The sequence below is a fragment of the Phodopus roborovskii genome, unplaced genomic scaffold (genome assembly GCF_943737965.1).
Source record: "Phodopus roborovskii unplaced genomic scaffold, PHOROB, whole genome shotgun sequence".
NCBI classification, from domain to species: domain Eukaryota; kingdom Metazoa; phylum Chordata; class Mammalia; order Rodentia; family Cricetidae; genus Phodopus; species Phodopus roborovskii.
Window position 1 is genome coordinate 10,527,208 of NW_026126571.1, and position 12,567 is coordinate 10,539,774.

General features: G+C 48.7%; 1 protein-coding gene across 1 annotated transcript in view; it reads right to left on the bottom strand.

Annotated features, from left to right (window-relative positions):
* The window catches only part of Reep1 (receptor accessory protein 1), an 80,857-nt gene extending 73,848 nt beyond the window's left edge, over window positions 1–7,009 (bottom strand). Inside the window, exon 1 of the mRNA XM_051202986.1 lies at window positions 6,665–7,009. Within this exon, the coding sequence (XP_051058943.1) occupies window positions 6,665–6,696 (32 nt within the window). The 5' untranslated portion in view covers window positions 6,697–7,009. The remainder of the gene's footprint in view (window positions 1–6,664) is intronic.
* Window positions 7,010–12,567: the final 5,558 nt, after the last annotated feature.

Here is a 12,567-nt window from a genome sequence, read left to right on the forward strand (position 1 = left end):
AGGGAGGGAGGGGCTGGCACTGGCTGCTATGAGAAGGTAGAAGGTTCTGGGAGCATGTTTTAACTCAGGAAATGGATGCTTCCACTCACAGATCTAGTAAAGATGGGGCAGAACTGGTGATCACACCTGAAGCAACTAATTCCATCTTCTCTGCAGGAACCACTGGAGGGACCAGACCCCTTCCCACAGACCAGGACCCGCTCTGCATGCTTTCCCTCTAGACAGTATTCCAGGCAGTCTCATGGGGATCATAAGAGATAACGTCAGTGTCTGGTCTAGGGACCTATGCCTATGCTTGACGGCCTGCAACAAGATACCCGTCAAGATTCCTTTTGGGACAAGGGGTATAGCAGAATAGTAAGACCTGTTTAAGGTTCTAGGTCTAATCACTAGGACTGAAAAAAATTGGAAAAAAAATATATATTTCCTTTCCCATTACATTCCTAGGATAGTGTTTGGGTAAGAACTGAAACACCCCAAGAGGACAGTGGTGTGCGTCCTGTGTGATAGGAGATGAGATTGTCGAGCTCAGAACACATACTCACTGTGTAAGTATTCATCTCCCAATCCTTTGGGGCATTCTCCAGGCCAGTAGTAAGAGGTAAATATTCTTCAGCTATCTAGTGACTCTGCCATTTGTATTGGTGTGTGTGTGTGTGTGTGTGTGTGTGTGTGTGTGTGTGTAGGAGAACTTGGCAGGTAAGTAGCCATAACACATGGTACCTTTGGCAGTTCACCGTCAAGGATGTGCATTGCACGCTCTCTTTGACTTGCAATTGGGCCTGTGCTGGTTAGTTCCAGTCAACTTAACACAAGCTAGAGACACCTGAGAGGAAGGGAATCTCAGCTGAGGAAGTGCCTCCATCAGATCGTCTATAGGCAAGTCCGCGGGGCCACTTTCTTGATTCATGATTGACATGGAAGAGTCCAGTGCTTTGTGGGCAGTGCCAACCCTGGGCAAGTGGTCCTGGATTATCTAAGTCTTCGGGCAAGCCAAAAGAGAAAAGAAGAGAAAGGAAAGGAAAAAACCAAGCCAGTAAGCACCACTCTCCATGGCTTCAATTTCTGCCTCCGGTTCCTGTCTTGAGTTCCTGCTCTGACTTCCCTCAGTGATGAACTGTTATCTGGAATGGTAAGATAAAACATACCACCCACACACAAGGCTGCCTTTGTCCAGTGTTTTATTACAGCAACCGAAAGCAGACTAGAGCCAGGCAGTGGTGATGCATGCACACGCCTTTAATCCCAGCACTCGGGAGGCAGAGGCAGGCGGATCTCTATGAGTTTGAAGCCAGCCTGGTCTTCAGAGTGAGTGCCAGGGCAGCCAGGGCTGTTACACAGAGAAGCTAGGACAGAACCTTTTCCTCCTTTTGTTTTTTTGTTTTTTTTTTTTTTTTTTTTTTTTTTTCATAGCTCTTCTGTCATCCAACAGTCCACTCGAAAGATGGCTCTTCTCGGAAAGGAGGGGCTGACTCACTCATAAGCACTGAGGCTCTCACTTGCCTGCTAACCCCAGTGATACATGATAGAAGGATCTGCGTGTCCCTTTCCAGCATGCAGGTGGGATTAGTAAACAAAGAGCTGTGTGACACCAAGCTGGTATTTGCACTTCCTGGAGAAGTCTTATGCTTATAAATGTGCAGCCCAGAGCCAGGTGGGGAAGGGCGTGGCCTTGGAGTATATGCATTCTTGGGAGTTATCAGGACCTCTCAGGTGATGCTGGCCATCTCATCTTTCAAACAGACAACAGGAGCCCCTGACCCTGGCCGCCAGCAGTGGGAAAGATCAGTGTGGAGACTAGAACCCACAAGCTGTCTTCCAAGCCACCATCTTTCCTCTGTCAATTCCCCCGGCTTTTACAGGGTCACGCACAGACGCACCAGGAAATACAATCTCAACAAGCATGGACCCTCTTTTAGCTGGGTTGTTTTTCTGCGGTCCAGATTTTAAGAGCAAGCCCCAAAGAAAGGCTAGCTTCTGACTGAGGATTCAGTCTCCTTCCATTTGTTTTGCAACAGTGGGGGAACAGATTGAGAACAGCCCACAGGCATCCCTTCCGGTCCCCTCTCTTTTACATCCCTGACCCAGAATAAATGCTGTCATGCTCCAAATCCTACTCCTGGGATCCAGCCAGACTTCAGCATCACTTTGTACCAATGTTTTTAAAGTTGCTTTAATTTTTAAGAGTGTTACCACATCTTATGCATGTGTGCGCTGAATTAAGGTAGGAGGACAACCTTCAGGAGTCAGTTCTCTCGTTCCAACAACTCAGGTCATCAGGCTTAGCAGCAATGCCCTTACCTGCTGAGCCACCTTACCAGCTTTCTCCCACCCTTTAAATCAGATTGTTTAGTGTGAATGTATGGATGCTTATGTAATGGCTCTTGTGAACATCAGAAGACAACTTTTGGGAGTTGGCTCTCTCCTTCCACTACCATGTGGGTCCCGGGAATCAAATTCACATTGTCAGGCAAGCTCCGTTACTCAGTGAGTCATCTTACTGGTAACCTTGTTTTGTTTAGAGACAGGGTTTCCTGTGTCCTGGGCTTGTCTTAAACTTGATAAGGATAGCCTTGAACTCCTAACCCTCCTGTCTCCACCTTCTGAGTACTGGGATTATTGAGACTTCATACCATGTTTATGAGATGCAGAATTTTGTATATGCTAGGCAAGGTCTCTTTAAAAAAAAAAAAAATGAGTTGTGTCCCAAGCCCCAGAAACTAACTTTTTAAAAAAATGTGCAAAAGGGCTGCAGGAATAGTCAGCCAGTGGTAGGTCCCTTGCTTAGCCCTTGCCTATTTCTTGCCTAGCTTTGCCTACTCCTTGCCTAGCTCTTGCCTAGTCCTCCCTTGCCTAGCTCTTCTTTGCCTAGCCCTTACCCAGCCCTTACCCAGACCTTACTCAGCCCTTGCCCAGCCCTTGCCCAGCCCTTACTCAGCCCTTGCCCAGCCCTTGCCCAGCCCTTGCCCAGCACACACACAACCCTGAGTCCCACCCTAGCACAGCAGAGAAAATAAGTGATCCTTGAAGCAGTGCAAGGTAGAAATAGCTCTTTTCTTTGGTATACCCATCAGATATTCACACATTTTCACTGGATGAAGACTCTCCCTTTCCCCTGTAGTGAAGAGGGGGTTGAGTTTTCTAACCACACCCTGGGTGGGAGACTCTGGATCCATTCTGCTAACTCTGGACCTTGGCCAAAACTCTGTCAGAGACAATGAGGACTTGCTTCTCGGATACTTCAAAAGGGTACATTCTCCCAAGTCACAGAGCAGCCTCTGTGCTCCCCAGATTACTCATGCACACTATCTCTCAGTGTGAAATTCATTCATGTTCAGGCCTTGAGAGACAAGAGCTGCCGATTGGCTCAGTTAGTAAAGTGCTTGTCTAGCGTGCACAGAGAGTCTGAGTCCAGCACACGAGACTGCGTTTAAAAACAAGTGAAGAATGAGCCCCATGCCCATGAAGATACCAAGTAGGCTCTACCTAACAAGGGCCATTTGCTACTACACTTCCTTAATTTCTCCCTGGTTGAGCCCAGGGAGTTCGGAAGAAGACTGGTGGCCAGAAAGAAGGTTCTCAAACTGATGTACACTCACTGAGCTTTGCCCACTGGGCACAAGCCTGCCTAATGCCCAGATACTTCCATCCTCACAGGACAGCACTGGCTAGATTCCTTCCTTGTGTCCAGGACCTCTGGAATCTCTGGGCTCCTTCAACAAGTCAATGTTTGTTGAGTGGGCTTAGATGCCAGGTAACTCAGGAAGAGGAGAGGAAGGGGGGAGGGAAGCAGTGAGGAGCCATGGCTGCCTCCGAAGGGCACAGGGGGTGCAGAAGGGAACGGTCACAGTTGCCGTCCTCACAATACTCAGAATCAGCGGCAGAAGGGACATCAACAGTGTCAGCTTTTCCCAGTGACTCTGGTTGGATAATTGCGACCATAAAGACAGGAAGACACTCCCTCTCCATCCTCAAACACAGTGATAGGTCTTGCCTAAATATTCTTTGATGTGGCTGACAAAACTTTGAAAAGGCTGTTTGCAGGAAGGAAATGGGACTTATGAACAAAATCATAGCACAAACTCAGACCAGAGGGCTCAGGGAGTCTTAAAGAGATAGCCTCGGTATAACCACCAGGGGTCCTTGCCCGTGGATCCATCAGATTGGATATCCCAAATCCATTTTCTTCAGCTGGTCTTTTGACCTTGGCCAAGGCGCATTCCCTCTGCAGTTCTATAGATGACGGCAGAGGCCTGGATCGGTGGCTTTTGATTGGCTATTACTTTATTATTAACCCACATATAACCCAAATCTTGTTTTACCTGGAACCCCAGTGTGTAAAATAAGGGGGAGCTGCTCATATGGAACCAGGGCATCAATGCACAAAGCCCTCTGGGAACCAAGTTGGAAAACTGCAGAGTGCTTACATCCTCCTGCAGTGTACCCAGAGGGCAGGAGGGAATCACCATTGATTAGTGTTCTCCATGGTGCTTGGGAATCCACATGCCATGTGTCATTGAAACCTCTGCAACAGCATCGTGCAGTTAATTAGCATTGGAACTGCGATGTGTTGTAACCAGGGCTATGAACTGGGATCTTCTGGCAAGAGGCAGAATTGGATTGAATTACGGGTTTTCTCTATTCCAAACACAATATCCCAGCCCCACCCCAGCTCTGCACCCTTTAGCTATGTAGAATATTGAGCTGGATTGATTATTTCCTTGCATCATAAATACAAATATATGTATAAACATATAAGCACAAGTTATATTCTTAAAGACTATAACTCTTCCTCTAAATTATGAGATTTCATTTTGAGGCAAAGATGTGGCTGGTTTTTTGTTTAATTACATCAGCTAATATTCCATAATGGGCATTGTTAATTCGAACAAGGAACTGTTGGTTAAAATTGGTGCTAATCATTCATGTTGAGTTTATATCATGAATTAGGGACAGGTTGGAGGTACCCTTGACCTTTTCAAGTTGCTCCAAATCCCACCAATCTCAGATGCAAAGCGTAGCTGAAGACCTGAGGGACAATTCTCACGGTCACTTAAGTCATCGGGCATCTCAGCTCTTCAGGGTGTGGGTGTGTCCGAAGGTAACATGATGCTGTTGCAACCCCTCCCAATACTGCACATCTTTCCTATACTCCCCACCCCACCAGCCCCCGCTCAGTTGCCTCCTCTGTGGGGGATGCTAAGAAAACTAGACCGGTTGGGTGACACCAGTTGAGGACCTATAGAGGAAGCCCACCAGCCAGGCAAGCAAGCAAGTACACTCCTGTGCACCATCCAAAGGTCCTCCAGAGGCCACTAGCGAATCCAAAGATCACGGGCCTTCAGGAAAGAACCACCGAAGGCAAGACAAGTTTTAGTCAGGCATGAGGCGTGGCAGGGCGTGCCAGTGGCTTCTCTGTATTATTTTATGTCACTTGTGTCACAGAAATCGAAATATTTTACATGCCACCTGAAGGCACAGAGCAAATCCCAGCAGTTGGCAACAGCTGTTGGAGAGACCTTTGTGAAGTAACTTGCTGGACCTGGGAGGAAAGGGCAGAATGGTGGCTGGGGGACAATGGCTAGGACTTTAAAGAAGCCTACGCTGGACTGCCTTGGAAATCAGTCACGAAGCCAAGAAGACAGCTGTGCCAAGCCTTGGGATGTGGCACTGCACTGTCAAAGAGAGTTATCAGCCCCTCTTTCTTAGACAAAGAAAAGGTTGGGCACGTGGTCCTCACCCAGGCCTCCCCAGACCCATTTCAGCCCCAGGTCCCCGGGGAAGGCGGTGAATCAATCGTCCTGATCCAGGTAGGAAAGGTGGGAGGAGACAAGGCAAAACAAAACCAAGTCCCCATCACACATCCCCAAGGACTTCATACAGGCCTCACCCCACATGACTCTGCTCCCCTGCACCATCTGGGAGGTGCCCCTGCCACCGCCCTTTGATGGTGGTGTTGGGGTGGTGGGAGGCTGCCACTTGGAAATTTCCCGTGCATTCCTAGAGGTGCCTGCCCTGTCTCCAAAACCCCTGCAGGGGAGAGCAGACAAGAGGGACGGGAGGAAGACATCTACTCCAAGATGCATACTGGCCTCTTTGCCACCTGCCTTTGACTCTTTCTATTTGAGAAACCTAAAAGAGAGTATTCTGCCCATTCTACTGAGTGCCCCACTTCATCTGGCTACTGTGTCCGCGAGGGATGACCCCTCCGGGCAGCTCCTGTCGCTTGTCGGTCTGTCTGTCATTTTCACCTGACAAAGCGCGGCAGCAGATGAGCCCAGGGCATTTCTCCCAAAGGAGACGCGCGGGGCACCCACTCCTGGGCCTTGCAAACCGCCCCACCCGTAATGGAACAAAGCAACAGAGAGGCAAGGCGAGACGCAACCACCAACCCGGGCGACTCCACCAGCGTGCGGGGACCCACGCCCCGGTCCCCCTGCAGGGCGCCGCCTGAAGACCCATGGGCCAGTAGCGCCGCGCGTCCTACGCCTTCTCTTGCTCCCCGCGTCCCCAAGCAGCTACTGTACCTGCTAAATTTAGCGACCGCCCGGGTATTAATAGCTCTAGCGACCCGGGGCTGGTGGCTCGCAGGGGCGCGCGGCCCTAAGGGACCTGGAGACCTGGAGGGAAGGGAAGAAAGGACGCAGGACAAGAGGCCACTTACACCACCAGCCTGGAGATGATCCACGACACCATGGCGGGCGGGCGGGCGCGGCCCGGCTGCTGAGCTGCGGACTGTACTGCGCTCCCGACACGTCTGTCTGTCCGCGCACCGCCGCCGCCGCCAGACTGAGCGCGCCCGCCGGCCCGGCCCCGCGCTCGCGCGTCGGCGCAGCCGCGGCACGTTCCGCCCGCTGCCCCAGCCCCCCGGGGCTCCGTGGGCCCGCGGCGATTGGGCGGCTAGCGGTGAGGGCACCCGTGCGACCCGCCCCTGTTCCGATCGTCCCAGCCCTAAGGCTGCAGCCAGGGCGGGTCCTCCTCCACCCGCTGTGGCGTGGCGTGGAACCTCGCCTTGCAGTGGCCCAGTGGGCTGGGCCTCCGAACCCCCGGGGAGGGCTGCGCCACCCTCAGTGTTATGGTAGGGAAACTGAGGTCCGGTTCTGGACTTTGAAACCGTGCCTATACCTGTCTGGACAAGATTCTGTCATTCTTCACTTAGATCGTGCCCTAGCCTCAGGAGAAATCTGACATCTTCAACTGACTCCCCTGAAGTCATCATTACAGCATCTCAGCAAGTGTCTGCCTACTGATAGTGCTGGTGTCCCTACAGGACCTGTATCCTGCCTGCAACCCTATCACCATTCACCACTTGTCTGTTTAGTCAAGTGCAGATACCTTGGTGTCTCTCTCATTTACGTGTGTGCGTGCGTGTGTGTGTGTGTGTGTGTGTGTGTGTGTGTGTGTCTGAGCGTGTTCACATGCACCACCACACACGTGGTGTGGAGGGGGTTGTTCAAAGGACAATATGTAGGAGTCAGTTATATGTGGGTTCCCAGGAATCAAACTTGGGTCATTAGGCATGGCAGAAAGCACCTTAACCGGGGGCTTGGACTTTTCTGTGTACGGACATACTCTTGTCTTGGTTTGATTTATCTTTAAGCCTCAACTGATGAGCTATAAGAGCTGAACGTTGTGTACATCGTGGCAGAGCCGGTGGCATCCTAGGCAAAATGGAATCTGCATTCAATATAAACACTTGAATGCATTTAAAAATTATTGCATCATATAGGCTTTGTCTTGGTACCTGAATTTTATGGTGTCCCTTTAAATGTTACAGCTCGGCTGAGTGACTGACTTGCTCACCCCAAGGAGTACCTGCACCAATTTCATTCAATGTCACTGCAAAGCCTCTGTCCTTTATCCTTTGGCTCGGCTGCTCCCTCCCTCCAATTGCTTAGGTTCCAGTGACCTGCTCTTTGCTGATATCCTGTTGTGTAAAATTCAGTGCACAATATGAGACATTCTGTAGAGACCTAGCATGCAGCCCTCTCTAATGGAACTCTGTCCAAGATGGCTTCCTGCAGAGGCAAGGTGACTTTGGACTTGAGCTGTAAGACACTGGAATTCTAGCGCTTTCAAATGTAGCAGAATGTCCATGATGCCATATACTATCATTCCGGTACTTCCCCCCATCTCATATGAATAGCAAAATCCCAGAGACAGATATTGGGGTGAAAGTTGAAGATCAGAGAAACAAAACAGCCCGCTACTAGCTCTTACCTCTACCTCAGACTGAAAGGGTTGATCCTGTCTCCAGGAACCCTCAGACTCCTTCTGAGACTGCACTGAGCTCCTTATATCCTCTCTAGTGCTGGGATAAAGGGCATGAGCTCTGTTTCTCTTCTAGACTGATCCACTCTCATGTAGCCCAGGGTGGCCTTGAACTCACATAGATCCATCTGCCTTTGTCTCCTGAGTCCTGGGATTAGAGGTGTGGCCACCACTGGCTGTCCTCTGTGGCTAACTAGTGGCTCAGGTGTGTGGCTAACTAGTGGCTTCGCTCTGCACTCTGATCTTCAGGCAAGCTTTATTTGTTAAATTACAAACAATGTATCACTACATCTCCCTCGTTCTCTCTCATGTGTATGTACATACAGATAGAAAACACTTTTTAACAATGAAGGAGCTCTAAGAGAGCTGTCTTTTGTGATGAGGAGTCTTAAAAAAAAACCCTTAAAACACAATATTTAGTATAGGGAGTTTTAGTGTAGTGTTGAATCCCATTTGGAGGCTGGTCATTTCCTCACGGCCCCAGACCACTTCCCTTACAGAACCCTTCCACTCCAGCCTACTCTACACACCTAGATATGAGACAACCATAGATGCCCCTGTGTTCCGGAGCACCCTGAAATTATTCAAATAGGTAAGTGAAAAACTCAGATTAGATTGCTGCGCTCAACTGGATGTTTCCATTACTGAAATGGCACACTTAGAGCCGGAGAAATGGGCTGGAAACAGTCAGGAGGATTCGTTCCAGAGCAAGGCTGAATGATGGGCAGCTGGGAAAAGGCTGAATGATGGGCAGCTGGGAGAAGGCTGCCTTTGTTGCATCCCACTTCTCTGAGCAAAAATGTGGCACATCCTGACTCTCTCCATCCTGGCCCCCTCTGGTTTGTCCTTGGCCTTAGCCCTGAAAATGCTGAGACCAGGGAGGAGATCAGCCATCTAAACAATGGGGCTCTCAAACACTATCAGTTGGCTCACTTTGAATCCCTTTTCTGGAGATCAGAGTGGCTGTGGAGTGACTTCTGCAGGCTCTATCAGAAGATAGAAGAATTTGGGAAGGAAAGCAGAAGTGAGTACTTAGTGTCTGCAAGAGCCTCCTCTGGTCTCTGTGGACTCACAGACATCTTGCGCAACCTCCTTATGTAGAGCCAACACCCTATGTTTCTTCTCTAGAGATTCCATTCCTGGAGCAGGTGGCTTTGCAGTGGCTTGTATTTAGCTACACCTCTTTCGATTACAGCAGGCCAGGGAATCCTATCCAGGCTCTGTCTCATTTATTGACTTCATGACCCGGTGGTTGGCATATGGCAGGGGTTCCATACAAGCTTGTTGAATGAATGAATGAATGAATGAATGAATGAATGGACCAGGAGACAATCTTTCTTACCACATCCTCTTTGCTACCACTGGGCTTCTCCAGCTCTTTCTTTCTGGTATTTGTATCAGAATGAAAGCAGTAGATACACAGAGCGGCCTCAGGAGCCCCAGGGAAAGGAATCTCTGCTCCTCCAGGAAAATATTGCAAACCCGAACTATAGCTCCACCCCCACCCCTGCAATGTGTGAGCAGACACGCATGAACATGTGTGTTTACAGGCTGCATATCTACCTTAGGAGCTGTTCATTGTTGGTCATCCGGGGGGTTGTTTTTTTGTTATTGTTGTTGTTTTGTTTCATTTTGTTTTTGAGGCAAGGTCTCTCAGTAGCCTGGAAGTCACCAAGTAAAGTAGATTATCTAGCCAGTAAACCCCAGGGATTCACTTGTCCCTATCTCCTCCGCACTGGGGTTTCAAGCATATTCAGTTTTATGAACTAGCTAGCTCGGGTTCCAAAACCTACAATTTATTATTAATATTAATTCTTCTTCTTTTTCTTGGATGTGTAAGGGTTTTAAAAAGTTTTCTTTATTTACATTTATGTATTTGTTATGGTGTGGGCAGGGGACACACATGCACGAGGAGGTGGAGGAAAACTAATGCACAACTCTTTTTATTAAGATTCCAGGGATCGTATTGAGGTCTGAGCATTCCCGAGGCATGCATTTTACCAATGGGCATCTCCCCCAGCCCTCTCTCTGACTTGATGTCCTTCAATGGTGTCTGTGGTCTTGATGGTGATCATCTAATTCATTTATTATTCCAGCAAACCATACTGCTGTCCAGAGTGACCCTTCTTCCCTAAGGGCCCACGACACTGATTTGGTTTCACAGGAGAAATGGGAAGGAAGTTCACTTCCTTTCAACGCCCTTGCTCCGTGGAGTTGACTAAGAAATCTGGAAGAGCAAAAAGTTTCCCTCCAAACAGTTCACTGACTGACTGTTCATGGCACGACTTCCCAGACCAGAGGAAACCTGCTTCATGCCCTGATTTCAAGAGACAAAATGTCAGGTCAGGAGCAGTGAGGTGTCTCGGGATGTAAAGGCACTGGCCGCCAAGACTGACAACCTGAGTCCCATCCCTGGGATCCCTGTGCCGGAAAGACAGCTGACTCCCAGGAGTTATCCTCTGGCTACATGCATATGTGGCCCCTACACTCTCATGACAAACAAATAAATATAATTAAAGAAAACACTCACCTTTAAAAAACACATTATTCCAGAAGGATTAATATTAATGAGTAGATTTTGGAACCTAAGCTAGCTTAGCCACAGTTGTGAGAGCTCACAAGGCTGTCTACAAGATAAAATAAAATTGGTCCAGGTGAAATCAGGTGTATCAACCATGAAGCAGAGAGGACATGAAGGAGACGCCCCTGAAATGCCAGCCCCTCCGCTGTTACCACCACACAAAAGCAGGAAATTACTCTGTTAAAAGCAGCTACGTTGGAGCTGGGCATGTGGCAGAACACTTGCTGAGCCATGCGAGAGGTCCTGGCAAGAGAGTAGGGCTTTTGAGAAAAGAGAGACAAGAAAAATGGAAAGAATATGGGAAGACAAGAAGCCCTTTACTCTGAAGCTCATGGGGGAATCAGAAACTGCAAGCCAACAGCTAAAACCAAAACTGCCAACATAGACAGTGTTTGTCTTCCCAAAGACATCTCAAACAAGGACACCTCATCAGGGCAGGAAGGTCTGCGGTCTTGAGTTCAACTGGTTAACTGTATTAACACACCATTTTCATGCCTAAGACATGAAAAATATTGTACAAAAGGAAATGTTTTAAGATAAAGGAAAGAAGTATTAACCAGCTCATATTTCTCCCTCAATATTTTATTTTGTTTGGCTTTTTTTTTGAGACAGGGTTTCTCTGTATTGCTTTGGAACCTGTCCTGGAACTAGCTTTATAGACCAGGCTGACCACGAACCCACAGAGATCAGCCTGCCTCTGCCTCCTGCGTGCTGGGATCAAAGGCATGTGCCACCAATGCCTGGTTTCCCCCTCAATCTTAAAACTTTGCTTAGTTTTTCAATCTTGGCATAAATTATATCCTTCCAGCAATGTAAGAAAGAAAGCAACACTATCATGCATGGCCAAGTGAAGACTCGCAAATGTGACTCTCTCAAGAAACTCACACCCAGGTTTGGTGTACACCGTCTTGTTCCTAAGCATCTCTCTCCCTACAAGCCCACACTCGAATAAGGAGTGTATATCGTATCTCTACTTAACAAGCTCATTGACTTTACTTCTCTCTGACACTTCTGGGATTCTTCTTTGTGGCATCGTCAAGACTGAGTGGGGTTCCTGAGGAGGTCAGGGGGCTCCTCTGGCTACTGGCAGAAGTGCTGGGCAGGGCCTCCTCCTACCCACTGACCCTGCAGCAAGAGAATGTGGGAAATTTGAAATTCAGACTTCAGAGGCTAGTTTCAGTTTGCTATTTCTGAACAATGTATAGATCTAGTAGTGGTAGGGTTTTGTTTTGCTTTTTTTGAGCAGTTATTTTAAATCAGAATTAACCACCCCACCCCATCACTTTTCATATAAGTGGATTATAGTTATATGAAAGCTAGTGAGTGAGACTCTAAAGTTTAATTAAAGCTTTGGTGTCGGCTGTGACAAGTCTGGCCTTGCCGGCATGGGAGAGCTGTACTTGCCAGACCCTTGGATTGAGAGGGGGAAGCATCTATACCCCGCGCCTGGGCAATGAGAAAAGGCCCCTTTGTCTGCCACTCATTAAAGTGGGTTGCCACAAGTGCAGACAACCCCAAGACACACTTGCTTGCTGTCTGAGTCCTTAAGAAGTCTGTTGTGGATTTACAAATTCCATTCCTCCGCCCACAGCAGTTAGGTCCTGGGTACCAGAAACTTCTGATAAATAGCCACAAGGCAGCTACCTGCTCCAACCTGGACTCAGGATCTCGGGGGCAGGTGCCTGTGGGAGCTGGAGCACAGGAGGCTGCCCTTG